Here is a 27,741-nt window from a genome sequence, read left to right on the forward strand (position 1 = left end):
ACATATGTAAATATTTTCAAAATCATTCTGGTAAATATTGATAATATCGCATGCATCACTAGACCCGACTAGACCTGCTCTTGGATTACTTACTACGTCAGAAAAGGTGCATGAAACCAAAACCTGGATCAGCTTGGTTCTAACACCACTTTAATCTTCTTTCAGGGTTTACAAATTACACGCGCAGCCCCGCAGGCGATATCTTCAACCCGGATCACTACAGTGTTAACCAGGACATGAGCCAGCCGCTGTGCAACTACTTCATCGCTTCCTCGCACAACACGTACCTGATGGGAGACCAGCTGATGTCCCAGTCCAGAGTGGACATGTATGCCTGGGTGCTGCAGGCTGGCTGCCGCTGTGTTGAGGGTACTTCATCCCCCCCACCCTGGCCTTACTTGTACTGATAAATAAATAAATAACAAGATATGCATTAAATGTAAAAGTTTTAAAGTCATTAAATGACATTTGACTCTGAAGCAACCACAGTTTTAATTTTGAAACTCATCCTTTGAATTTCTGATAGAAGTTGATAAATATGTCATGTTTGGAACCTTGCATTGCCTACTTTATAAAGGTTACCACCCACACAGCATTACAAAGCCAGCACAATAAACGGAGCACTCAATGGATAAAAGATGGAAGAAAATTGCCATTTGAAGTTTTGTATTGACCGATTAAGCGGCAATCTGTACATATATTTTTTTAACAGTAACTGTAGATGTGTGGCTTGCGTCCTGCATATTCCTTAAACCCAAAACATTGTGTTACCAATCATTAGAGGGTATAGTGGGACAAAAAGATCAAGCCTCTTGACAATGTTATTTGAAATTGACTCTTATATGAATGAGACTCATCAGACAAGGTTACAAGACGACATACTTGACCACTTGATGCGTTTTTGACTCGTGTGTTCATCTTGAAATGGCCTGTTCTTGAATTTGAAGAAGAGGCGCTGCTGATTGTCATGAATCTCTTGTGCACAGTGGACTGCTGGGATGGTCAGGATGGCGAGCCAATTGTTCATCACGGCTACACTCTTACCTCCAAGATCCTCTTCAAAGATGTTATTGAAACCATCAACAAATATGCCTTTGTCAAGAATGAGTATGTAATAACACACACAACCACTCCACTGATATGCAAATAGATTCAGAAATCTCGGGGGGGAAAAAATAATCATAAAGTGGCACAGAAATATGTGAAAAAATTATTATATATTTACAATTGGCCATCAAGAAGTGTTACTATTTGTTATGTCAAGCTGTATTTTCAGCATTTAGGATAAGATTTTAGCTTTGCACATAAAAGCTGTTAGTCATTAAACATGAAATACTTGACTATTTTTGGTCTCAAAGGCTGTTTAGGAATATTGATTGACAGATGAAAAGTATGTTTTTTTTAATGCCAATTTTATGAAATGCATTCCATCATCAGCCGCTGTCTGGAGCTTGCGTTTATTCTAATATTCTGTGATAATCAGTGCTTAACAAATTTATTCTATCATCAGCTAGAAAAACAAGAATACGTGACTATTTTATTGCTTTTAAACAAAAAACATTCGAAGGTCGACCTCGCACTTTGTGTATAAATGAGGAATTTCAAATTGAAGTGAAGGCTTTCAAAGTTGTCTGTCTGGAGTCACAAGGCAGAGTTACATCAACACAATGTTTAAAACTCAAATGCTCGATCAGCCTTGGAGACCAGATCGAGTTTATGGACCGAATAAAGCCCCAAATGACATTCTTAAAAAAAAACTATTGGAAAACTCCGAGGTTACCAGTGAAGGACAGCAAGGACTAGTGTGATGAGCTCATTTATGGAGGTTAAAAGTCTCACAGTGGCATTGTAGCTGTTTTTTTGTAGGGTCTCAATGTTTTTTCTGCTCAATACCAGTACTTTACAGGTTTAACTGTGTTGTTCCAAGTTTTGTGTCTGTTTGTTACGGATGATATAACATATCCAAGAGATGTCTACTCACACGTCAACAAGTATGTGTGCAAGGAGAGATGTGCCCCACCCCCCTCTCCACCACCTTCTCTTTCAAACTAGCGGCATCAAAAGGTGATATGCTCATCGACATGCATGCAGTCTGAAGGATGTGCAGAAAAGATCTATTTTTAGCACAAAAGCCAACGAAATGCTCCATTTGCTGAGATTGAATCCTTTTGTGTTTTCTGGAAACATTATCGTGAGTGCCCCTATTCCACCTGAAACCTTTTAAACTCTGTCAGGTAAAAGGATTATGTCATTATAAAGGACAATCTGATTTCCAAGTGACGAGATGAATGACCCAACGGACGGCTGACAAGAGATAAATTGGAATGAAAAGCTGCCATCTTATGAATAGGTCCACACCCTTGACAGCAAAGGATCTATTGTATATTATAGAGCAGGGATTATCAACTGGTGGTCCGCGGCCCTCTAGTGGTCCGTGGCAGTATTGCAAGTGCCCCGTGAAATTGGAAATAGAAAATAATTGTAGCATTTTTAAAAATAAAATTGATTTATTATTTAGACTTGATTTATTTTCCAGATAATTTTGCGAATCATTTAGCCATCCAAATTATGTCAAATGTAGCTGAGATTCTGAAAATAGACAAATAAATAGCCTGAATAGATCTATCCTCCTTCGGTGGAAAATAAAATAATATTCGGCCAAAACAGTGGTCCCTGAGTTGCTACTTGGTTATAATGGTGGTCGCTTGGACAAAACCAGTTGAAAACTCCTGTTTTAGACCGTAACATACATGAAAAAAGAACAGGTAATAATAACATAAGCAAAACATGTTGACTTTCTCAATTTTTGTACAGAAAAAGAATGTAATGTATTCTTTGATTCTGCAATGACTATTGAAGAGTGTTACAGTTCTATCTAATCATTAAAGACTAAATTTAGCCATTGAATCTAATGGATAGATTTATTTAGTGTTTAAGAACGGATTTTTCTCTTCAATTCAGGAGTAGGTCCAAATAAAATTGAATGACACAATAACAAGTTTAGTTACAGTCGGTGTGAGTCACAGCACAGACAAAAAAAACAAAACAAAAACAGCAATAGCTGCTGAAGCAGACTCCTGACATTTTATTCTAAGGCGCTAAACTATTCAGTTCCAGCAGTGGAGCAATCGTACTTGTCACTGCATATCATATTTCAACTATGGCTGCATATCAAACCTCCAAAATGGATGACAGATTTCAACATGATATCAACCTTGTGGACGCAGGTGCATAACATTGCAAACAAATGACACCGTATTATGTGTCCCCTCTCCAGCATCTCAGCATCCTGACATCAATCTCCTGTGTGTCATTGTCTGCCTTCTACCAGTTTCCCGGTCATCCTGTCCATAGAGAACCACTGCAGTGTCCCTCAACAAAAAAAGATGGCTCAGTACCTCATTGATATTCTGGGAGACAAACTCGACGTTTCCAACATCAAAGCGGAAGTTTCTGGTTGGCTCCCCTCACCGGAGAACCTTAAGGGGAAGATCCTTGTTAAAGTAAGTCTAGTCTGTTGGTGAACTGTGACGCACTTCAACCTGAAATTAGGAAACCTTGCTGTTTCAAACGGACTTCAAAAGTAGCCGAGACCAAGTGGTCAAGTTATTGGCGGTAACTTGAATTGATGCTGGACGAAAAAAACCATCTCTGCGTACAATTAATGAAAGAATTAATCGATAATATAAGTGAGAGGAAGTTTTGGGATTCTTCACTTCCTGTTCAACTTCAATGTAAGCTTGCTGCTTCTAGGATGAGAACATGACTCGTCACTCGTAGATCTCAATCTAGGTGTAAAAAAGAAATGCAATTAAAATAATTATTAATGTTTTAATTATTAATGCATTAATTTATCATGGACATTTTTATTTATTTTGTTTTTGCTTTTATTCTTACAAACGTCATTACTTTTTTTTCCCTCAAATACAGGAATTAAAACCATCTGTTTTGGACAGTCTTTTTTTTTTAAACCCCATATCTGCACTTTTACTTAAGTGCATTGCGTGAATACTTCAATGAATACCTTTGGCAATTTAAAGTGTTTCAGTAACTTAACTTGCAATGTTTTTGGACCTTGATAGAACAATAGAGTACCTGGAGAAAGTCATCATGCAAAAAGTCCACACAGGAAGGTGATTTGAGAATACAAAGACGTGCTGCCCACTAGCAACTTAAGTTAATTTCACGGAATGTTTTTCCTTTCCATTTAATTTTAAACTTCCTCTCAATGGTAGTATTTTATGCAAGGCAAATCCTAAATGATGGATTGAATCTCTAATTGTAACAGGCCCATGCTGACAGAACGCCGATTTAACATGTTGAAGTTAATGAGGCTGCACCGCCACCAAATGCTCGTAGTGAAGAGACAGCTCTCTGCCAATACCTGGCATGAAAGAAACGTCTCGGGCTCAATGTCTCCAGAACCACCACTTGTGTGTACTGCAGCAATGTTATACAGTATGAATGGAAACTTGGTGAGGAGGCGACAGTACTGAAGTTATCTTTAGCATACATCATGAAGATGTTTCAAGACATGCCTCAGGCTACAACATCCAGGACATACTGTGACAATTGAAACATTAGACTTGCCAAGGGTAACATCACTTTCAATCTTGTGCATTTTTTTCTACTTCTACAACTTTTTCATATATATTTTTTTCTTGGTCAGGGTAAAAAGTTGCCTCCAAACATCGATGAAAACGCAGAGGAGGGTGACGTGTCGGACGAAGACAGTGCAGATGAGATGGAGGATGACTGCAAGCTGATGAATGGAGACGTATGTATGCGCGTTACCCCTTTTTTTAAATTTAATAAAGCGAGGTTGAGAACCTTACATAAGGATATAAACTTTATTGTATGTTTCCTCTTTAATGGTGCTTGGTTTTATGAAAATGGAAGGTGTAAAAATGTGGAACATGTGTACTTGTGCATTCATCTGAATTTTGTTGCAGGTGAAATAACATTGTGAAATGCTGTTTATTATTTATGAGGTACCAATGAATACATTTAATGATGATACAATAAAGTGACAAACCTATTTGTAGCTCATAGGCACAGTACGACTCACCATTCAAATCATTGGGTTCGTAGCTAAACTATGCCATCATGTGGCTGCATTCTGCATGGGCATATTTTTGCTCTGGTAATCATCACGTTTGTATTTAAAATATAAAACAGCTCGCATAAAATATAATTCATACAAAGTATAAGTTACCATGCTTTTTGAATTTCATGATGTGTTTGCCTTCCTCCTGCAGATGTCAGCCAACAGGAAACAAGTCGAGAACATGGCGAAGAAAAAGCTAGACAACCTGATGAAAGAGTCCAAGATTCGAGATAGAGAAGACCCGGACAGTTTTACCATCGCTGCACTTCCACCTGCTGGGCAGTTAAATGAAACTGACTCAAAGGTACGTCTGCTGGCATGAATAATCAAGGCTGAATTGCAATTACTGACAAAAATTAAATCGCAGAAGAATTGAATTAATCTTTTCTTTAATGTTGCTCTTGTTATGAGTGTCACAGCTGGCAGTTAAGCAGTACTATATTTTTATAAATGCTATTTTTGGAAAAAGTCGGTCCATTACTACGCGTTTTGTATTTTTAATGAACATACATAAACATCCACAGAAATGTACTTTTCGAACAATGAAATTAATTCATTTGGAACGTTCAATACCACTTGAATTCTTGAGTAGTCACCGATACCAAGCACAGATACCACTAGCACTTTTGATACATAAAATTCACACAAAATAATTATGAAGCCCTATGTCCCAATATTGCAAATCTTATTCCAATATAAAATATATAAAATATAAAAAAATAGTTAAAACAATTATTTAAAAAAATTATTTAAAAATTAAAATATAAAATGTATCAGAATATAGCAAAGTTCCTGATGGTAAAACAGTCACAAAAGGCCCGCAAATCACCTCCCAGAAGATGAATGTCGTAAAAATCTGTTTAAAAAATGTGCGTCTTTTAACAGGTGACGGTGACATCGGACGAGGCTAACACCAGCAGCAATAAGCGCACTGGCCACTCGTTCATGGAGAACTTTTCAAAACGCAAGGTTTGTTATTTGTTTATTGATTCCCCTCCCAAAAAATTGCAACTCAGCAAATGCAAAGAAGGTTCATAGTACCAAATGTTTACTATGATGAGTTGTTCCCTCAGAAGACAATCCATTTTCTACACTGTTACTGTTTCCACAACAGAAAAAAAATGCAAAGCTGAAGAAGACCTCAAGCTTGGAAGACACAGATACGGACCAAGAAAGCTCCAGCAGTGCATCGCGAGCCCCCCTACATCACAACAAGTAACAAATTTGACTAAATAATACTGTCCCTACTTTAAAGTATGTCCGCTTCATCCTGTATGTCCAATTTCCAGAAAGAAGAAAACCATGAAGTTATCCAGAGCTCTGTCTGACCTGGTCAAATACACGTGCTCTGTGGGCCTCTATGACGTTGAAGCACAAGGTGCTTTCCCTACTCACAAATTATCACATAGAACCTGTTCACAATTGTTTCTAATCTCTCTTTTGTCAATGGTAGTCAACTGCAACTGGCAGGTTTCATCCTTGAGTGAAACCAAAGCCCATCATTTGATGCAGCAGAAAGCCAGCTCCTTCAACCATTTTAACCAGCGACAGCTCTCACGCATCTACCCGTCTTCTTATCGTGTGGATTCGTCAAACTTCAACCCTCAGCCCTTCTGGAACGCAGGCTGCCAACTTGGTATGCTCTACTACCTATTCTCCTCTCTGACAAAGTAGATTATATAACTAGAGTGGTTCTGCAGCGCTTCATTTTTTATTTTAATTTTATTTTTTTCCCTTCCACTCATCATCTGAATCAATTTATTTGCCGTTTCTGGAGGCAGCACATTAGAAAACAGTTACAACATACAGAAAACATGCAATGCACAACAGTAAAATGAAAATGAAGCGAACATGCTTGCATGTGGGCAAGACTGATAATCAGCTTGTAAAATGTTCATGATCATACAGACAATCTGATGTTTCATTACAGTTGCACTCAACTACCAGTCGGAGGGTCGGGTGCTTCAGCTCAACAGAGCCAAATTCTACAGCAATGGCAACTGTGGCTTCATCCTCAAACCCAAATGCATGTGTGAAGGTGAGCATGCATACAATCAAGGATTTTACGTTTGGATTTTTTTTGGGGGGTGGGGCAGAAGTGTGTGTGTGTGCGTGCGTGACTAGTTCCAGACATAATATATATTTTCACATGGCTTTTTCTTTTTTGCTTACATTTCAGGTGCCTTTAATCCCAATATGGAGGATCCACTGCCGGGTCAAATGAAGAAACAACTTGTGTTGAAGATCATCAGTGGACAACAGCTACCCAAACCCAAAGACTCGATGCTGGGGGACCGAGGAGAGGTACTTTGATACAGTCGGTGAAATTAGCTCGTATACCAAATTGACATCATCGTGTCCCGTGTCAGATCATTGACCCCTTTGTGGAAGTGGAAATCATTGGCCTTCCAGTGGACTGCTCCAAGGAGCAAACTCGAGTGGTAGATGATAACGGTGAGTTGGAGAATTTTCTTTTTTGCACTTCAACTCTCATTTTTGGCATTTCACACATAGTGTAGGTCAGATTTAAAAGTTTTTGAAAAACCTCCTACAGCCATACTCAATGAATAGCAATTTAGGAGGTCAAGTTCAATTAGATGAAAGAATCAAAATTATAGTGGCCCTATTTTTTATTACTTGTCATAAGGACCAGCCTACAAATAGGAAAAGCATTCTTTACTGAAAAAGAAAAAAAAGTTCACTCTTGGCTAAGTAAAAATTTCCATTTTTTATGACATTTGCTCACTGATTCCAAAGAGACAATTCAAACAAAGGCAAAATCATCATTTCTAATTTTTTCCCTGCCCAAATTAAAAGTGCAACATTGGTCTGCTTGTCTGGGTTCTGATGTTTTATTGATGAGAAGAGTCCAAAGAGACCAGCCCATGCAACACCTCCGCTCTGCACACAGCACGAATAATTGATCGCTGCTAAGTTGTGTTCCACTCAACGAAACTCTCCCGACTCTACTTTCTCTGCCCTCTATCACTTATCTCAATTTTTAATTATCTTTTCATTTCTTAGTTTTACTCTCCTGGTGTGTACTTCTCGTGCAAAGCACCACCGCCTTCCATTTTTAACACCTAAAATCTCACTCGGGATGCTCCTGCAGGTTTCAACCCGATGTGGGAGGAAACTCTGGTGTTTACAGTCCACATGCCAGAGCTGACCCTCGTGCGTTTCCTCGTGTGGGACCACGACCCCATTGGTCAAGACTTCATTGGCCAGCGTACCATCGCCTTCAACAGCATGATGCCAGGTCAGACTTGAATGTGGATCTATTATTGTGTTGGGCCGAAAATATTGCTGAATGCTGTCCAGTGAAATAAATTACATTTGTGTATCTTCTGTTTTTTCCCCTCCTTGGTGTTTGTTGATAGGTTATCGCCACGTCTACTTAGAAGGTATGGAGGAGGCTTCCATCTTTGTTCATGTAGCTGTACATGACATCACCGGTAAGGTAGGTATTGCTGTGGGAGCCATGTGGATCCCTAATCCAATTAGACATTTGAAAGCTCTGAAATGACCATTGTAAATTGGTATTTTTTAATCAAAGTAGAGTCATCGATATTTTCTAAAATTCCTTAGCCTGTTTATTGTTGGTGAAGTCAATGTCTCACTATTTTGCATGTACTGTGTGTGTTTAATGAAGCTTCCGATTGGAATAGTGTGTATTGTTGGTATTTCAACTTTGAGAAAGAATGCAGATGTTCCTTTTTAAAAAAAAAAAAAAAAAAATTTGTGTTTGTTTCAGTGCACTCAGCCGTTTCAAGTCACTTGCAAAATTGTACTTCATATTGTCCTTGTTTTGAACCGTGTCTTACGCATAAGCTTTGTACTTGTTGTTCGTTATATCTTACTTCGCCCCACGCCAGTGTTTTGTTTCTTTTTCATTTGTTGCCGTCTGATTCTCTCTTTCTGCCCCACTCTGCCTCTGTCTGTCTGTAATTCCAGTGGAGCCCTCTTTTACCAAATGATACATTTCGAAGCAGGACATTTTTAGGAACGTTGAAGCTGCCACTCAAAGCTCAGGTGTAGTGACAGCCAGTCGGCAACCTGCATGAGTCCAATCGCCACGCTCCCCCCTGCACATCTCCCACTCGTCCGCTTGACATAAAAGAGCAACTCATGCCTCGCATGAGTTATTGAAGACTATCTGCACTTTCCTCGATCCATCAAGTAGATCCAATGTCTGTAACTCTTGAGAACAGAAGGCTTCCATCTCTCTTTTTTTCAGTATTTAATTAGATGACTCCATCATTTGAAATCCATCCAGTATATTAAAACAAATATTCAACAGGATGACTTCAAATGTCACATTATAGACTTGAGTCCTCGTATTTGTATAAGCTAGTGGATTTGGTAGCCGGCGGTTGTTTGCTTTAGCTGCTAATTGCTAACTTGGTTGCTGTAAACAAATTAATACACTCCCCAGATATGCCAGCTTTCTCGCTCCCCGTTCTCGAAGCTGGCTGTGTGGTACACCGTTTAGTGCTCACAAACTGCAATTATATTGTTCCAAGTTGTTTTTATTTTACCACGCTGCGTGTGACTGTTTGTACTTGATTTAGTAAGGTTGTGAAAGATGGCCGTGTTGTAGAGCTCCAGGTGACTACAGATCGCGATGATGTTTTCTTTCATCATTCTCAAATGTCAACACAAAAACCATCTGTACAAGTTGCTAAGTGTCCCATTTCTGGCATCGATTGACGATTAACATCCAGGCAGGACGTTGAGCTCAGCTTTCAGATGCCTCCTTTCCTCCGTTTTAGATTCTGATCAATCACTTTAATCCTTTTTTTTTGTTCAGTCTTGTTCGTTCACTGTTACTGTCGCCTCAGTGCCAACGCTTGGGCTACTTGGATCTACTTCTAACATTTAAAGTTCATTTGAGTTTACTTTGGATTCAATAGAATATCTTACACAAGCAGACCTTCACAATCATCACGCTGTTTGGATGTTCTTGCCTGACATTGTCATATCAGTCTTTATTTTTTTGCCTTAGTGTGCATCTACCAGGGTCAGGAAACATCCACACATTTGAATTTCAGTGACATTGTACTGACTTAATGGGGTCTTAGCAATTGCAGCGTTAATTTGAAAAACGTGTTCAAAACTTTAGCTTGAGAGAAAAAACTTTTAGTTTTACTCTGCATGGGCTTTATAGTAAGACTGACACCAATTACAACGGAAGGTGTTTTTTGCAACTCGTGCGTTTCTTCAAGCATCAATTGTTCTTTATTGCATCTTATAAATTGAAAATTAATCGTGTAAAATGTATCATTCTGCCATGAAGCAGATATTGACTACAACTATCGTTGGAGGACAGCTTTGTTGTTGTTGATTAAATGACTAATAATTTAATTTCACTGTGAGCAAGCATGGCGTACAACTAAAAGGTCTTTGTAAACACTGACTGACTAGTTTTGTGTCAGGAAAGTACGAAAATGTGGATGTGTTGTTGTTGTTTTTTTTTTTACTCCTTAATCAAGCATGTTTACTTCTCCAAGTGTGTGACCGCAATAATGCAGCATACCATCTGCATGGTGGCAGCATTTCAAATGTTGAATTGCTCATACACCGTGTGTTTGACAGCTTTCTTTGTTGTGCTTTCATCAGGCCAAAGCAGCCAGCGGCATAAAAGGCCTCTTTCACAGAAGTCCAAAGCAGGCCTCTCTAGACAGCCATGCTGCTGCACAGCACAGCCGTAAGCAACCCTTTGGTGCCCACCTCCTGCGGCGCACTGCCAGCGCACCCACCAAAGGTCAGCCCAAAGTCAAGAAGGGCCTCCCCGATATCACCATTAACACCAAAGACTGCAACTCGGAGGGCGCAAGCGAGGACCGAGAGTCTGAGGACAAGGCCTCTGCCTCCTCCTCTCACCAGCCAACACCACCACAACTCCGCAACGGCGAGTCGACGTCATCCCGCCAAGCCAACGGCCAATGGGAACACCCCGACACCAATGGGACTTTTCACGCCGAGGGTAAAGGTAAGAGCCCTTGTTTTGCTCATCGGCGGCCTTTGAGCGAGCCTTTAAAACGGGCCAGTCGACTCCGTTTTCACGATCAGGATATGAAGCCGGGGGTTTTCGCTCGGGTCTCACTTAACAGCTCCAGCAAGGTGGGAATGTCTTCTAACTGTATCACATGCGTGATCGGCTCCAAGGAGAGTCCAGATGCGCAAAGAAAGGGCCACGTTGAGGAAGGGCAGGGATCAGAGTCAAAATTGGCAGATGAGCAGGAAAAAAACAATTGTTCAACCAAGAAAAGGGCTAAGCCGAAGCCTGCAGCACATCGCCAGCCGCAAGCTTCTCCCCCAAGCTCACAGTCACTTCCTCACTCAAAGGAGGCCCAGTTTTGCTACTCATCCCAGGCGTTCCTACGACCCAAGCCGTTCCCCAGATCCAAAGCAAGGCAAACGCTGGCAGCCCAGCACATCCAATCTCTGCCTGACGCAACACAGAGGAACGCCCTGTCTTGCAACATTCCCCGTAGACGTTTTCCCAACACTGTCACACCGGCGCAGAGCCTCACACCAGATTGTCGGAGCAACCTCCGTTGGCACCAGGCGACGGTACCCAAATATGGCACCGTGTGTGGTCCCGCCTTCATCTCATTCGCAAGCAGTGACGGGAGTCCGAGACTCTCACTCAGTGATGACAGCAGTAGCTGTGACAGCTTTGGCAGCCTGAGCAGCTTCGACTCCCTCCCGGTGCGGCCTCGAAGTGCTGTCCTCGACAGCCGCAAGAGGGCGGTAGGCACTCTTCAACGTGAGATGAATGCCCTGTTTGCCCAGAAAATGGAGGAGTTGCGTCATAAATCGCCCCTCTTCTTGGCTGGTAAGGCGTAGTGTGCAGCTGGATGCTGAGTAGTTGCCCTGAGCACTGTAGAAGAGCTTTTTTTTTTTTTTTTTAGCTTTGCTCAAGTATCCTCTCAGACCACCTACTATGTTCCTCAATAGTAATCCTCCGTAAACCCCAGGATCCTTTGCCCAAAATATTTTATTTCAAATCCTCTTAGTTTCCTTCAACAATCAGATCAAAGTGAAAGTCCCTGTTCAAATATTCGATTGAAATTGTGTTTGTCTCTACCCAAAATCTGCAATCTGATACTCTCCACGTCTAACAGATAACACAAACGGTGAGTTTTGAATTCATTGGGGAGTCTTCCTTTCGCTTTCATTTATTTTTTCAGAAAGATTTTTGAGAGGCATTTTAGGCAGGGATGACATGTTTTGGGGTTCTATTTTTCCATATTGCTTATCAGGTTTGAATCATTGTTAATTATATTTTTAGATTGTGGAGATCAATCTATGACCTTTGTTATTTAATGCGTTTCTCTGGAAGCTGTTCCTGAGCCCCACCCCGCCCATCTCCTTTTCTTTCCAGTTTTTGCTGAACTCCTTTTTCCTGTTTTTCCCTTTGCACGCTCTCTCTGTTCCTAGTGCAGAATTGAGGGGATGACCAGAGCCAGGTAAACCTGCTGAATGCACACAAGCAAATACTCAAATACTGCATCATACCATTTTAGGTGCATCTTCACTTCACCTATATTTCTCTCCATCTACCCACCTTTTTCCTCCTTTCCGCCATTCACTTTTTTATGGGTGCCTTTCTCTCTGAGGGTTGATTTGAGTTTGCAATTAATAATTGAAAGAAAAAAATGCATCCCCCTTAGTTTGCACATACTCGATACTGTACAACATAAAATCACATCAGCAGATAAAAATAAATAAGAGTCACGGCAAGTTAGGTCTTAATACTGAGACATGCTGCTACAAACCCAGCTGTGAGAAGAAATAGTTGAGATGGGAAGAAACCCAGAAAAAAATAATAAATCAACAACCCAAAGAGATTTCAGGAATTCACAAAGGAAGCATCCACAATTGGTGATGTCATGTTATTGCAAAAATATTGAATCTTTCTGGTTCCAGTATTTTTTCACCTAAACATATAGGGGGGGGTGGGGGGGGGGTCACATCTAGTCTTCCTAACGGAGTGTATCGAGTGTCACATACACTGGCAATGTATTTAATCACTGAAGTCAAATGTAAAAGACATTCAAATAAATTCAGAATTGTGTTTTCCCTCCACAGACCGCTCAACTGCTCCACTTCCATTTCCTGCACAAAATTCCGGGGATGCTAAGACCATTCGACCATATTCCATCTGCTCTGCCACCATTCCCGAGGACATCTTTTCTTCCCAGCATTCTTCATCATTGCTTCCGTTACCCTCCACTCCTCAGAATGCAGAATCACATTTGACAGTTAATTCAAACGGATTGTCCAACAGTCCAAATCTCAAAACAGAACAAAACATCGAGATGGAGTGCAACCGAGGTCCCCAAAGAGTCTCAAGTACTCAATCATCCTCGGAGCGCAACGAAAGCCAGAGAGAACACCTGCAAGCTCTTCCGGACCAGACGAACAATCAAGTGAAGTCCGAGCCCATTTTAGAAATTCCTGCAGCAGCGCATGTCGAAATTCCTGCAGCTGTTTCTCAAACAGCCGAGGCCGACGGAGCAGATAGCAATGTGTCATCACACACACTTGTACGAAGAACAAAAAGCGACGGCCATGTTCGAGCGAGGGCCCAGTCAGTAACACCACAAGTATGTACAGATGCAACTCTGAACGACCGTCTTTGGAGCAAGCTCGAGCCGAGTAGCCCTCGCGGCAGCTTGTCCTCGTCCTCCAGCATCTCTTCCAGCGACACCGTTATTGACTCGCCACTAACCGACCTGGCCAGGAAGAGTACTGCCTTAACAAGCGACCCCCACTGCAACTATCCAGCGCTCACCTCCTTCGATTGCCTGCAAGTCAACAGAAGCAAGTCGAACCCAAATCTTCCAGAGATTGAGTATTCCACATCCCCCCTTCTCCAGCAACGTCCGGTATCTCCTGTTGACCCGACTAGTAGACTCCCTCAAAGACGGCATACCTGGAACCGGCTCTTCATGGAAGGCCTCAAGCAGTCATCGGCTAGGACCTCATCGGCCAGGACTTCATCGGCCAGAACTTCATCAGCCAGGACTTCATCGGCCTCTCCAACCGCATCGCCCGTGTCGCTATCCAAAAGCCTCGGGGATCTCACGTCGGATGATATTACTTGTAACTTTGACAGCAAGTACCGCAGCATCAGTCGGAGTTTCATCGTTAGATCAACCAGGGACCATCCTCGAAAGGGCATCCCGGGAAAAGCTCGACCAAACAGCGACCTGACAGAGCAGCTACGGAAGCTAACTGATGTGGAGCCCCTAAAGGCGAGCGACTTTGAAACAAGAGCCAGCGTACACCAAGACGAATCTGTAGATGAGCCACAATCCATTCGTAGATCGTCTTCCAGAAGCCAAAGCAGGGTGCGATACATCGCCAATCGAGCCAAGAAGGCCCAGGAAAGGCAAAGGCTCCAAAGTTTCATTCAAAGCCGCACTGATAACATCAACGGAAGTTGCCCCATTGAGGAGCGGGGCAACCCTGAAGGGGCATGTTGCATAGCAAGGAGCCCCTGTGCCAGCCCAAACATGGTCAGTCTGCCCACGTCTTTCGGCAGACACTTGCCTGCCTCCCCTGAAAACAGTGAGGTCTTTTTAAACTTGGACTTTCGTGACTGGATTCCTTAAAATTCACGAGCGTGACACACTAAGAGCGATCGGATCGACTTTTATTTATTTTAGTTCAGAGAAGCTAGCTTAGTTCATCAAATGTGGATTCAGAAACATTGTCCTGACATGAGGAAATATATTTCTCTTCTCAAAGCAAAATATTAGAGAGCCCTGGAAATCGGCACTAAATGATAGAAATATTGCAGTTAGTGAAAATTGACTTTTTTTTTTTTTTCTTTTTTTTTAAATGGCTCTTTATGATCAAATCTTCTGTTTTATGTATTTTAGGAGTTCAAACATTTGTTAGCAATATGTAAAGTTGAGCTTATTTCTTCTAATCTTTAAACCCAGATATATATACTCTGAATTTTACAAACACACCGATGAAATTCTCATCTGCATTCTTTGTAGCCCATCCATCAAGCAATATCACAAGAGTGATGGCTTTGTTATCATAATGTGCAGTTTGATGCTAAATGATGAGCTAATGTCTTAGCTGCTGACAAAAATGAACTCTGTTCATAACTATTTGAAATGCAAGGTCTAAGATTTCATTTTTACAACTAGTTTGTGTCGTGCTTTATCGTAATGCAAGCAGGCTGCCAATTTTCAGCTGATGATTTTGACCTGTAGCATGTCACACCACTGAGAGAACTCCTCCTTTTTAGGCCCCTTTTAGGTGACTGCATGTGTTATATGCACTGTTTTGTTTAACCCACAGCTGGGCTTTATTTTACTAAGATTTTTTCTATATCGAGATGTTTAATGTTCCAAACTTTTTGTAGGACACTTTATTGGTGTTCGCTAAGAGAATCGCATTGTAATTTGTCCTTCTCCATATGTAGTCCATGCTACAAAAACAAAGCACGTTTATTTGTTGGCCTGCTGTATGGTTTGTACTGACATGCCAGTTATTTGTGCAAACATTTTAGGGACAAGATTTAATTTAACAGTGTGTAATTAAATTAATAAATTCTAAAAATATTATTTAAGGTTTCATTCTTTTTTTTTTTCCTTCCCCGAGGGGTTAATTGCAAAGCAAAATGGTTAATTGTTTAATATTTTTGTCTTTGTTGGAAAAAAAAGAAAAAAGGGCGTCACTTCATCGAAGAAATTCAGCTGCCATTTTTTGTTTTATGGATGTTGAGCTATTGTTATTGTACTGAGCAGCCACACTGTAAAAAAATCAACATAATTAGTATTTTGGGGGATTTAATACAGTCATTTAAGTTGTAACAACATCAAAATATAAAGTATGTATTGGCATTCAAGGGCATGATTTTAGCACAACAAAAGCAAGCAAACTATTGCTGAGCTGTTTCTACAAAAACAAAAATGCTGGAATGCCAAAATTTCACATTACAAAATTGTATTTTTTTAGTTCAATTCCCCAGCTTCAAATTTTATTGTTGCCTTGAAATTTTGAGTACATCCTTTTCTTTTCTTTTTATTATTATTATTATTATTATTATTATATATATATATATATATATATATATATATATATACACTTGCGGTGTTAAAATGTTGATATGTCACATGATTTGGCAAGTAAAACTTGTGCTATTTGTGACTTTAAAAGGTTTTGGTGGCATTGTGGACCTGCTGGAGCATTCCATTTCAGAGGTTCCATTTAATTTGAGCCTTACCTAAAGTGACGTGTTGACGGATTTGACCTGGTATTTGGCGAGTGTGCTTTCTGCTCTAATGAGCAACTCTATTTTGGTGTGTTTAACAGCATTCAACTTTGGCAGGAACCCACCAGACCCCCGACCGAACTGGAGATGTTATTTATCTTGTTTTTTTTTCCAGGCTGCCCAATGTAGATCAAACCTGAACAACTAAACTGTCATGATTACACAATTCCTGAAAGTTAGAAGAGCTCTGTTGGAAATCTTTTGAAAATGCAACCAGACACGGTAGTATGTTTACAAATCAATCCAAAGAGTTCTTTGACAAACTTCGAACCTTACAATCCAGTAAGGCATGGAGCAACTTGACGCTTTCTCACGACACTGATTCTTCAAAGCTCCCATCCATTGTCACTTTTGTGCTTTCCAAAGCTGACGGCCTCCTCTGGCTCGCTGTCACATTCTGCCCGGGCCTCTTCTTCAGCGCTGAGAGACTTTGTGAAGCGCAACACGCTTGTTTTAGCGCCGCAGAGTCCATTCCAGCCAGCAGAGAAATACAAAAGACAGCTTCATTAGGATTCTTAGACAATCCCAGGACACTCTTTTAAGGATGTATTTATTTAGACCGCTTGGTGTGACTTTTTCTCTCATTTGAAGCCTCCTCTACTGTTCAGCGCTCCGAACAGAACGTTTTGTCTCAAAACGCCGACCCCTCCTCCCTGATGAAATAACGACTTATTTTTTCACACTCTAGCAACTTGTTGGACGATGCCAAAACCCACAGCAAAAACAAGATAGCTTTCATGGGACATGAAAAGACAACTTCACGGGCTTAAAACAAAAATCAGGATTACACTCTTGAAACGTCACCTCGTTTTCCCCCCTCACTGCAGATTCTTTGTCAGGAGTCATGGAGAATTGTGGCCACTAAATATTTGAGGATACAACTCTTGTTCAATTTATGTTCAGAAGGGATTGAATGAGAAAATAATTATAATGCCCATTAAAGTTAAAAATTTGGGACACTTTTTTTTCTGCCAAAATGAAAACATCAATTTAGCCAGACACATGAAACACTATATTTTCTCAGGGGATGTACAAATACAAAACAAATGACCCACAAATCTCTGATATTCTGAATATTCTTTTAGGATTTAATCCTTTTACATAACACATTTTTAATGAAAATAATTTTCTTAATACATATTAAACCATGAGATGGATCAGTGGTTGGCAGGAATGGTATCAGATTTAAAAAAAAAGATTTTTTATTCTTTATTTTGTCAATCCTCCAAAAAAAAAAAAAATTGCTTCCCACTTCTGCATAATCCTGTTTGTATACAAGACATCGACAGCACTTCTTTTCAACCTCTGTCTCAACAAAGAAGTTTGAGGTTTTCCCCCGTTTAGGCCCTCCCTCTGTCCCCCGCATTTAAACTCGCCCACAACCTTCTGCTGCGCACAACCACTTGCAACATTTGTTGACAATTTCTTTGAATTTTTGTTGATGTCTTCTTGTTTTTATATCCGCACTTCGTAGGTGAGTATAAAATTAATTAGCTCTTTTTTTTCAGGCATGTTAACAGTCGTGTTGAAATCCATGCAAGTGTGATTTTCAGGCTTTCGGAAGAATGAAAGGCTACATAGCTGTCATCTTCAGTGTGGCAGCACTGAGTAGATATGCATTCGCTGCAGGTAAGACCCGTGCACACAAAAAATTATATATATAATGCAAAAAAAATAAATAAATCAAGCAGTAGTTCCAAGTCTATTGTTCTTTTAGAGAGCAGTTGTACACCCCAATGATGATTTGTGCCATTCAATTTTGTTTCCTTGCTCTCGTGATTTCAAAATGTGATCAACATTTCAAATAACATTTTCTACTTAAACTAGTATTTGTTCATTTATTGTTCATTTCGGAAGGGGGTGCTAAGAAAGTAATTTAAGTTGGAGGAAATATAATTTGTTGCCCAACTTAAATTTTCTGTTTACAAATTTCAACCTTGAATTTTTTTTTAATTTTTTTTTATATATACGCAAGAGAACTTTGACTTAATTTCAACTGTAAAGGTTACAGTACATTGTAAATTAATCCCCGAACATTTTATGAGTGGGTCAAGTGTCTCAAGCTCACACTCGCAGACGTTGGGCTCTGGCTGACCTTTTGAAAAAGGTCTCGCTCCCGACCAGCTTTCTTCAATGCAATTCTTCCCCCAGCCAGACCGTAGGGGTCCTGTCAAAGCATAATCCGATTGGGCAGCATCGCATTTCTCACCAGTGAAGGGGCTCGCGTCGTGCTGCGATCTCCAAAGCACTGTGATGAATCAATTAAGCGACACGCCAGGCGATGAAGCGACAGGCTGATCATAGGTCCGACCGCGTGTCATGACCCTCGTGTGCCCCCATCTGCCACAGCTTTTGTCATTGCATGAAATTATGAAAAACATGGCACCTTCTGCCCTCCACTGATGTAAGGTCCTGCAGACCAGCTGGGAGAACCGCTGGTCACAGTTCAGGCTGATGCCATGGCGATTGGGGAGGGGACACCTTGTCCTCTTCTTGTTTACATGTTGAAATGAAGGCTTGGAAAAGACTTCTTTTCTTTCCCTCACTTTGATTCCCCGATAGCCAAGTTCCGTGCATTATTATACACAAGGCCTCGATTGTCCTGCCGAGCTTATTTACTACTGCAGAGAGAAAAGCCAAAGGGACACAAAGCGGCAATTGAATCCATCAGGCTTTCTGAAGCTTGGAGACATCAAACCAAAGTAGATTTGAGCTTGCTTGGCGACTTTGACTTGTTCTTAAGAAAATCTCTGCCCTCCCCCCACCCACACTCCCCCGCCCACCCACATTGCAGGCACCAAGGAGTTATCCATCACCACCATCAAGGTATTCTTCTTTTCTTCCCACAGTTTTTACTCATCGCCTATTTCATCCACACTCCCCATTTAAATCAAATACGTGCTTGTGTTTCTCAGCAAGACCCGTACGCCATGAGCAAAGGCTCTGGAGGAGAGCTGGAGGGCTACTGCATCGACCTGATCTACGAGCTCAGCCGTATGCTTGGCTTTAGATACAAATTGCATGTGGTGAAGGACAACCGCTACGGAGCCATGGACTCCAGCGGCAACTGGAATGGAATGATCGGTGAAATCATCAGAGGAGTAAGTCGCAAAATATGGACTTTGCACAAGATATGGGGGAATCTCGCCTCATTCAACCAGGAGAGAGTTTGTGACACCAAAACATCTGTTAGCTCACCCACAAACTTTTTGATGGGTTGAGGTCAAGGCTCTTCCCACAGTCATCCTACCTTTTGAGGAATATTTATTCCCCATATAGTGAAAGTACCTGTAATAATAGAACTGGTTGGGAAAACCAGAATGTAGATTTAACATGCTACCATCCACTAGGAAGCTGACCTGGCTGTGGCGCCACTGACCGTCACCTCCGTCAGAGAGCAATATGTGGACATGACAACGCCCTTCATGCAAACAGGCATCAGTTTCATTCTGCAAAAAGACGAGCACCCATTCAGTCTTCTGGCACCCTTCTCCACTGAGACGTGGGTGGGCATCCTCATTGCCTTCATGCTCACTGGGCTTTGCATATTCCTTGTGGGCAGGTATGTGAAAAAAAATGTGTTGACATTTATTGCACAACCGAGCATAGAGTAGAAGTAATGTGGCAACAGATATATTTTATTATATTTAGCCAGACAGACATTCATTCCATTTATTATGGTGAGATAGTTTATTGCATCTATTAATCACAACTACAGCTTTTATAATGTCATGAATGTTGCCTTGTGCTTTTCTTTTGTCGTTTTTACAGGATCAGTCCTACTGAATGGGCCGAGCCCGACACAGACCAGCACCAATTCACTTTGCTGCACAGCTACTGGTACATCATAGGGGCGCTCACACTGCAAGGTATCCCAGCAACCAGTTGAACTTAACCACACAAACGCTGCACACTGCTGCAAGAAGCTCATTTCTCATTTTAAATTGATTTACATTTACAATAGTGGAAGCTCTAACGTGAAATAATCTATTTGTGTGACTGCCAGTTTATTCTGAATATTTTTGTCTTCAAATGGAATGAATCTATAGCAGGGGTGTTGCCATCATGAAGCCTTTATTAATTTACAAAACAATTTTGCTTTTTGTCTGTGCTGTTAGGTGCTGGTCCTCATCCTAAAGCTGTGTCTGGAAAACTAGTTAGTGCCATCTGGTGGTTGTTTGCTATACTGCTGCTCGCGTGCTATTTGGCCAACTTCGACTCTGCGCTGCACTCGGACGACGAGCACAACTCGATCAAGACTTTTGAAGACCTCGCCAACCAGGACAAAATCGACTTTGGCACAGTGGAAAATGGATCCACTATGCGTTTCTTTAAGGTCTTCATTGTTGTGATCTTAAGGTCCCCATCCCGAACGAAGCGGCTTCATGGGGATTCTGTTTCTTTACTGGTCAAGGATTCAAAGATCGCCGTGTATCGCCGCATCTACCAGCAGATGGAGCGTAAGAAGAGCTATGTGCCAAATATGGAGGAAGGCGTTCGTCGCGCTCGGGAGGGAAACTACGCCCTCATTGGTGAAACGGTGTCCTTGGATTTGGATGTGGCTCGCCACTGTGAACTGACCCGTTCAGAAGATGTCATCTCCATGAGAGCTTATAGCATCGCTGCACGTCAGGGTGAGTCCCAACTAAAGACTCACAGATTCAAAGGCTTCATCATTTCCTTTCTCCAGGCTCGCCATTGATAAAAAACCTCACCATGGCCATTCGTGAGCTGAGCGAATCTGGCGAGCTGTCTTATTTGCGGGACAAGTGGTGGACCAGCAGTTGCATGGATGACGACGAGGCCCGCACCTCAGACACCCTCCGACCTTACGACCTGCGGGGTCTCTTTATCCTTCTCGGTCTCGGTTTGGGTGTGGGCCTCCTTTTCGCCGTGCTCGAGCTCCTATTCAAGGCTCGCGATCGGGCCTTGGAACAGAAGGTACGAATGGTGCTTTTAGTTTTTTTTTTTCCATCATGTTCAAGAATCTCCCACGTCACATCCAATCTATTCCGCTACACTTGTTCCTAGTGTGAAACAATTTAGGATGTAAAGAAATTAGAATGTCCCTGGAAAAACAAAAAAGAAATACTACTCTTGACAAAACAAAAATGTAAAATCACCTTCCACCATTTTGATTTTTCCTCCATGCTACAGAAATCATGCTGCTCAGTACTGACCTCTGAGCTTACTCGACGCTTTGGCGGTGAAGGAGAGGCGGCACAGCAAGACGCAACGGACAAAAGTAAAGCCTGATTCAAACAAACTACAGACAGAGACAAACTGATACTATTTTTTTCCCTCCAGTACATAGAAACATTTTTTTTCTGTGTTTCCAAAGTAACACCTTTGTGTTTGGTGATGTTTAATTGCTGTCCAGAAATCTGTGTGACATTATAAAACACAACAGTAAGTAATTTGATGCCATCAAGGCAAAAAAGTTGTACTAACATTTTAATGGGGAAAATGCTAATCACTATGTACTAATAATTCACGATGTCCCCAATTATAATGATGCAGAGTGTATCTTGCTTCATTCATTCAAATAAATAGTCCACCATTCAAAGTTCTGTGGATGAGTGAAGATGAGAAAATTTTTTAAAGGTGGGTTCACATCCATGGGGGAAGGAAGAAATGTGATAGAATCGGGCCAAAATCAACCTTCGGGTCAGACATATTGGATTGGAGGCCCAGTGTTGCAGAGTAAAGGAAGATGAGGAAGGAAGAAGAGAGTGTTGTTGAAAATCCCCGGGAGGAATTCCCATCCGCAGCCCACAAACGACGCGAATTCCAGGTTGAAAGCGGAACATTAAGCGACCAAAAGCCAAGAGCTGCTCCTGAGAGAAAGCGAGCAAAGAACACAACCCTGGTGGCAGTGGGAGATGCTCTGTGGGAGTGTCAAGATAACATCGCACTACAGATTACAGGGAGCCAAAGGGCAACCTGAGAAAATACAGTATTAAAGCCCATTAAGGTTCGTTCAAGTTCGCAAATGTTTGCCAAATGGGTTTACTTGTTGTAAGAAAATTTGGATTGGAAAATGTGCAAACAAACACACTTACATAACTTATATATAGAAAATCAATTGATGACTGGGTGGATGTCGTCATCTAGTAAGTGCATGTTGTTCCTCCCTGTCACCACTTGACTGTGCTGTTGGATTTCTACTGACAAGCAAAAAACTCATTCACTTCAGACCATCTATATTTTGTTGTTTTTGTTTTTTTCCTGTCAGAGTCATGGTTGACTCTGTGCAAAGGGCGAGATACTCCCTGGCCTTGTTGCCAGCCAGTCGCACGGCATTTATAGACTAATAACTACTCCCATGGACAACTTATTTTACAGTTTAACCAATACTTTTGGAACAGGCAAACTCCACATAGAAGGGTTTAAATGAAGATTCAAATCCAGGACTGCTTGACTGTGAGGCAGCGTTATAATGGTTTAGTAATTTTCATAGTAGTTCCTTTTTATTTAGTTTAGGCTTTTTTAAGTCAGATTTTTGATAGCAGGTTTGTTTCTGTTGATTTTTTTTAAAAATACTTTGTTCTTTTTTTTGTTTTTATTAGTTTTAGTATTAGTTTTTTTATGTTAGGGCTATTTGTCAGGTACAAGATAAAAAGGGGTAATGTGTGTATGTTACTAAAATTGCATCGTATTGGTTTTTTTTCCCCCCAAGATAAGCACACATACAGTTTTCTCTATACACCGTCCAGATGCATCATCTTGTCTGTTCATCCAAGAAGCAAGTGTCCTCCTGGCTGTGTGAAACGACCCACATGTGAACCCGCTAATCAGCATCAGGACTCATTGATTTAGGAGAAGCTGACAGGATGAGGCTGAGAAGGCAGCAATGGAACAGGAAACGTTGCATCCATGAGAAAAGGTGTATGTGAGAGGCAGAGTAGAAAAAGACAAGTATTGATTTGGTGGCAGGCGGCTCCTGACAGCTGTGCTAAGATAGTGCACACTCCCTCTGCCACAGTCTGCAGCTCAGCTGACAGGGAAGTGCCGAAGAAGATTAAGCTGTAAATCCCGCAGATTTCCTGCCGCCCCCTCGGTTGCCTTATACCGGTCGGCGCCTTCCCATCCCCCACCAGCCGGTAAACTGTCCCTATTCTCACAATTATAACCCTCCTTAGTAACGCGTATGACGTTAATTTGAATGATTTCAGGTCTTTATGTTGAACGGTATGAAAGGATTTGTTCTCAAGGTCCTTCATGATGAGGATGCCTTTGGCAATAACTTAACGCCTTCATTTCCAACCTGTGAGCATCTTATTTTCCTGCATTTGAATGAATGATTGTCTGTTGATGACTTTTTTTTTTGGTTCATTTTTTGAACACATTTGAGAGCTACATAGCAGGTGAATGGTGACGCACTAAAATAGTATGAGGGAAGCTCCTGGTCTTGTTGGTGATTCCTCTCCTGCTTGCTTCGACTGCCTGTCAATGAGCTCCGAATTAGGAATTCTAACAGGCATGTCACCACTTTGAACTGAGGGCTTGAAGTGCTTTGAGTCTGCTGCTCCCTTGGATGCGGCAGGCAAAGTCTGCATATTGATCTCTTTGACTTTGACACTCTCCCTCTCTCGCTCGCATTCGTTTTCTTGCCGCTGGCCTACTGGTCTGTTCTCAGTCTTCCTCTGCACTCCATTTGTGAAATGTATCAGAAAAGTTCTTGGACTGGTGTTAGAAAATTGAAAAGCACCATTTTTTTCCCCTCATGAATGTTGGCCAAACTAGCAAGCATGACAACATGGCTGCTCACAATGTCCCGAGCTAGTGTTGTCACCCTCAAGATCCTTCTTGGTCTTGAGAAAATTCATGAAGACCGTATTTGGAAGATTGCTGTCTTGTCTCGGACACTTCAGGCTTGTCACAGTGCAAAAGTCAAAAATTTTGTTCCTAAAGAACTCCATCCTTTCCCCGAATGTGAACAGACTGCTGAATTACGTAACAGTGGTCTTTTTATTTTCTAAGGATCTCTAAGATACAGAATGGAAAACACAACTCTTCATTTGAGTGAGTGCATTTTTTTGGGGGGTCTAAATTTGGGTTACCCCTTTGGCCTCACCCCTGTGTTACTACACATGTCTTGTGAGACCTATTGCAAACCCACCAACAGCCAGCCAGTGTGGAGAAATGAGGAGGTGCTATTTGTTGTTTGGCCTTTTGAAAAGACTGCAAGAGTGAGAGAGGGATGGCGCTGACACCAAAGGCACCCCATGGCGCTGACCTTGGGACCCCCCTGGACCCCCTGCCTCCTTCATTGAAGTCTGCAGATGTGCCTGCCTGCATGATAATGGCCTTCACAGGAGGAGCACCCCTTACAGTGCCTATCTATAAATCACACAGGGGACACGGAGCTGACTGAGCCTCCTGCGTGAAGCATTTTCAACTCGCCGCATTTATGACCGCGTGTGCGCACGCCGCTCACGGAGATCCGCGTTGCATTATTGATCATTCTCGGGAGAGAGCTGAAAGTGCGAATAGTAGCAGTGGCAGGGGAGAAGAGAAGAGCGGGTGGGAATGGCTACAGACAGATAGCAGAACGCGCAGGTGCATTTGGCTGACCTGCCAAGCATCGACACGAACATCCAGCCAGACACTTCCGACGTCCAACGCTGACAGGTGAGGACTCTGGAGAACAGCGGGGAAGGAGGTGGAGAAGCAGGAGGAAGAAGCAGGGCTTTGTGAAGGACATTGATGTGACATTTGCTTGGCGGCATGCGGAGCCACAGGAACCGATGGAATTGGAAGGTCGAAAGAAGGCAATGCTGGGTTTTGTTTTTAGGCCTGACGTGATTCATTCTTGTATGAGCTGCACAGTAAATACACACCGGTGACAAATTAAGACCTGCATAAATCAGAAAGGAAGCTACAAAAGCACAAAGGAACGCAGCAGTCCAGTTGTTAGCCTCTCAGTGGGAAGGTCTCATCTGTTAAGTTGTGGACTTTGGGTGTTGCTTTTTTGTAGCTTTTCTTTGCAATTCAAATTTCCTCATGTTTCACAAAGAAAGTGATGAAAAATTGGTTTGTAACTGATACATTTTAAACTGCAAAACAAAATACTGTACCACATAATATCTATAAACCACCATGATGAATCTACCAAGCTAGAAATATTTTAAACTAATAAACTATTAACTACTAAACTTGTTCTGTAGATTACTTTGTCGATTAATCGATTACCTTTTACCCGTCGTCGATTAATCGACAAGGTAATCAGCAGAAGATGTTTTAATTGCTACCATAAAAAAACCCATTAAATTAAATTGACAGTGTAGGAAATGCGCAAACGTTTTTATGATTCATGTATTTGTTGGGTCAGTAACATGTAAGAAAATAAGCAATCAATCTGCTTTCATGGAGGACTTTTACAGTTTTAAATTAAAAAGACTACCTAGAAGATTCATTGATCATCAAAATTACGTGTCAGTTGATTTTGGGATTTTTTTTTACCTCATCTAATATGTATCAAGTATACGAGCTGGTGTTTTAGAACAGCCTAGACAAGTAATTGACAAAAGAGAAAAAAAAAATTGAGCGTTAGATCATTTCGCAGGGGTGGGGAGTCGAACCCTACACCTGACGTATTCGAGAGCAGTGACGGAGCCACTCGTCAAACGTGGCGGACTCATCAGATACCCTGCTTTCATTTCACGTCATCCTTATCAGTTCAGTATTTCGTTAGGCGCGCGTTGGGTAAGTACAAAATAGTGTTGGCTCGTGAGTGAACGATTCGTTCGAAAGAACGGGTTTCCCCCCCCCCCAGTTCTTTTTTGAGTTCATATTACTTCAGCCGGTAGGTGTCGGTAATGCGCATTGAAGCTGGTGCCACCTCGCCGTAAAACAAAACGTAGAAGAAACTGACGTAACTTCCCGTTCACGAACGAGTCGTGAATTGCATTTCCCTGAACGGCTCTGTGAGTGAACGAGTCAGTGATTTGCATTCCCAGTTCATCGCGAGAACGGATCAGTGAGGGAACGAATCCTCCCGTTCGCGAACGAGTTAATGGGTGAACTGCCTTCCCGTGCATCAACGGATCATTCAGTGAACGTGTTGCGTCCCCTGGCGTGAACTACGTAAGCCAGAACGATTTGCCAAGGAAAGAAAGAACCACTCACTGAAACACCACTTCTTTTATGCACGTTTTCTCCAAGCTAACGGCTAACTTTATTGCATGAAGGGATGCGCCGTTAGGTAACAACGGGGAGATTATGCTTCTCTTTGGGTAATCTTGATTTTATAACATTTATAGTAGTTTTTCAATAACGTGTATGCATATACACGCCTAAATATTGTTATCCAATATATCTACTGCAATTTCACATTAGATTGCTGGTTTGAAATTTACTTTTATTATTATTATTATTTTAATAAACATTTATGTTAAAACTTGTCTGGTGTTTTATTCCTTGTTTTTATTTCTTTGGTCATGAAAACAATAATCTGACATTTGGTTGACTGCTTTATATGACAATATGTATGTGTTTTACGTTGTGTAATATGTGTTGGTGTCCCCCAAAATAAAGAGCAAGTAGTCAAATACACATTCTTGACTCGTACAAAGCATGCATAAAGTTATTAGGTACACCTAAAGATGGTGGTGTACCTAATGGAGTGTCCGTGTGACGTCACAGATCAACCAGCCAATCAGGAGGTGGGGGTGAGGGAATCTTGGAAACCATGTTGGAACGCGGCCCCGAGGACTAGAGCTTGACACCTGTGACCTTTGACCATGATATTTCCCTAATAAAGTGGCCTGTTATTAGGTACACTTGAAAATGGCGGTGTACCTAATGGAGTGTCCAAGTGACGTCACAGATCAAACAGCCAATCAGAAAGTGGGGGTGAGGGCGGGTGTGGCACTTTTCACTTAAACCAGGGGTGTCGACCTCCAGTCCTCGAGGGGCCGCGTTCCAATATGTTTTCCAAGTTACCCTCGTTAAACACACCTGCGTGAAAAGTTTTTGGTCATTTCACGTTCTGCAGGAGCTAAAACTTTTCACGCAGGTGCAGTTAACGAGGGAATCTTGGAAAACATGTTGGAATGCAGCCCGAGGACAAGAGCTTGACACGTGACCTTTGACCATGATGTTTCCCTAATAAAGTGGCCTGTTATTAGGTACACTTGAAAATGGCGGTGTACCTAATGGAGTGTCCGTGTGATTCCCTCGTTAAGTGCACCTGCGTGAAAAGTTTTAGCTCCTGCAGAACGTGAAATGAGCTAAAACTTTTCACGCAGGTGCGCTTAACGAGGGTCACTTGGAAAACATGTTGGAATGCAGCCCCGAGGACAAGAGCTTGACACATGTGACCTTT

At 41.6% G+C, this 27,741-nt stretch overlaps 3 protein-coding genes across 11 annotated transcripts in view; all 3 read left to right on the forward strand.

Annotated features, from left to right (window-relative positions):
- The window catches only part of plch2a (phospholipase C, eta 2a), an 81,018-nt gene extending 65,317 nt beyond the window's left edge, over window positions 1–15,701 (forward strand). For 6 of the 8 annotated variants that reach the window (XM_037265881.1, XM_037265862.1, XM_037265872.1 and 3 more), the window contains 16 exons: window positions 166–369; window positions 987–1,107; window positions 3,332–3,503; window positions 4,670–4,777; window positions 5,259–5,411; window positions 5,993–6,076; window positions 6,222–6,322; window positions 6,397–6,485; window positions 6,561–6,743; window positions 7,038–7,145; window positions 7,287–7,411; window positions 7,477–7,561; window positions 8,220–8,366; window positions 8,488–8,567; window positions 10,727–11,099; window positions 13,205–15,701. In XM_037265881.1, coding sequence (XP_037121776.1) covers window positions 166–369; window positions 987–1,107; window positions 3,332–3,503; window positions 4,670–4,777; window positions 5,259–5,411; window positions 5,993–6,076; window positions 6,222–6,322; window positions 6,397–6,485; window positions 6,561–6,743; window positions 7,038–7,145; window positions 7,287–7,411; window positions 7,477–7,561; window positions 8,220–8,366; window positions 8,488–8,567; window positions 10,727–11,099; window positions 13,205–14,733 — 3,662 coding nt within the window. In that variant the 3' untranslated portion in view covers window positions 14,734–15,701. Of the gene's footprint in view, window positions 1–165; window positions 370–986; window positions 1,108–3,331; window positions 3,504–4,669; window positions 4,778–5,258; window positions 5,412–5,992; window positions 6,077–6,221; window positions 6,323–6,396; window positions 6,486–6,560; window positions 6,744–7,037; window positions 7,146–7,286; window positions 7,412–7,476; window positions 7,562–8,219; window positions 8,367–8,487; window positions 8,568–10,726; window positions 11,100–12,553; window positions 12,583–13,204 lie in introns of all 8 variants that reach the window. The other 2 variants (XM_037265910.1, XM_037265908.1) reach the window with 2 other exon arrangements.
- On the forward strand, window positions 11,106–12,544 carry LOC119131455. Its single transcript, XM_037265914.1, has 2 exons — window positions 11,106–11,948; window positions 12,238–12,544. Exons 1-2 carry the CDS (start codon window positions 11,183–11,185, stop codon window positions 12,258–12,260), a joined length of 789 nt encoding a protein of 262 aa, XP_037121809.1. The 5' UTR covers window positions 11,106–11,182; the 3' UTR covers window positions 12,261–12,544.
- Window positions 15,702–17,754: 2,053 nt separating the features above from the next.
- LOC119116632 (probable glutamate receptor) lies at window positions 17,755–21,978 on the forward strand. 2 transcript variants are annotated; one of them, XM_037242158.1, is made up of 10 exons: window positions 17,755–17,886; window positions 17,966–18,041; window positions 19,207–19,238; window positions 19,328–19,513; window positions 19,763–19,974; window positions 20,184–20,281; window positions 20,531–20,748; window positions 20,827–21,046; window positions 21,103–21,353; window positions 21,570–21,978. In XM_037242158.1, exons 2-10 carry the CDS (start codon window positions 17,978–17,980, stop codon window positions 21,666–21,668), a joined length of 1,380 nt encoding a protein of 459 aa, XP_037098053.1. In that variant the 5' UTR covers window positions 17,755–17,886; window positions 17,966–17,977; the 3' UTR covers window positions 21,669–21,978. The 2 variants fall into 2 exon arrangements, with proteins under 2 accessions (XP_037098053.1, XP_037098064.1); XM_037242169.1 differs by having other exon boundaries at window positions 17,763–17,886; window positions 17,954–18,041.
- Window positions 21,979–27,741: the final 5,763 nt, after the last annotated feature.

This window comes from Syngnathus acus, chromosome 2, assembly GCF_901709675.1.
Source record: "Syngnathus acus chromosome 2, fSynAcu1.2, whole genome shotgun sequence".
Lineage (NCBI taxonomy): Eukaryota > Metazoa > Chordata > Actinopteri > Syngnathiformes > Syngnathidae > Syngnathus > Syngnathus acus.

Bases quoted from the DNA above. Each gene is read 5' to 3' on its own strand.
- LOC119131455 (XM_037265914.1), top strand. From the start codon at position 11,183: ATGAAGCCGGGGGTTTTCGCTCGGGTCTCACTTAACAGCTCCAGCAAG. The intron at 11,949-12,237 runs GTAAGGCGTAGT...CACGTCTAACAG, and splicing joins ATCGCCCCTCTTCTTGGCTG to ATAACACAAACGGTGAGTTT.
- LOC119116632 (XM_037242158.1), top strand. From the start codon at position 17,978: ATGAAAGGCTACATAGCTGTCATCTTCAGTGTGGCAGCACTGAGTAGA. The intron at 19,239-19,327 runs GTATTCTTCTTT...TGTGTTTCTCAG, and splicing joins TATCCATCACCACCATCAAG to CAAGACCCGTACGCCATGAG. The intron at 21,354-21,569 runs GTACGAATGGTG...TCCATGCTACAG, and splicing joins ATCGGGCCTTGGAACAGAAG to AAATCATGCTGCTCAGTACT.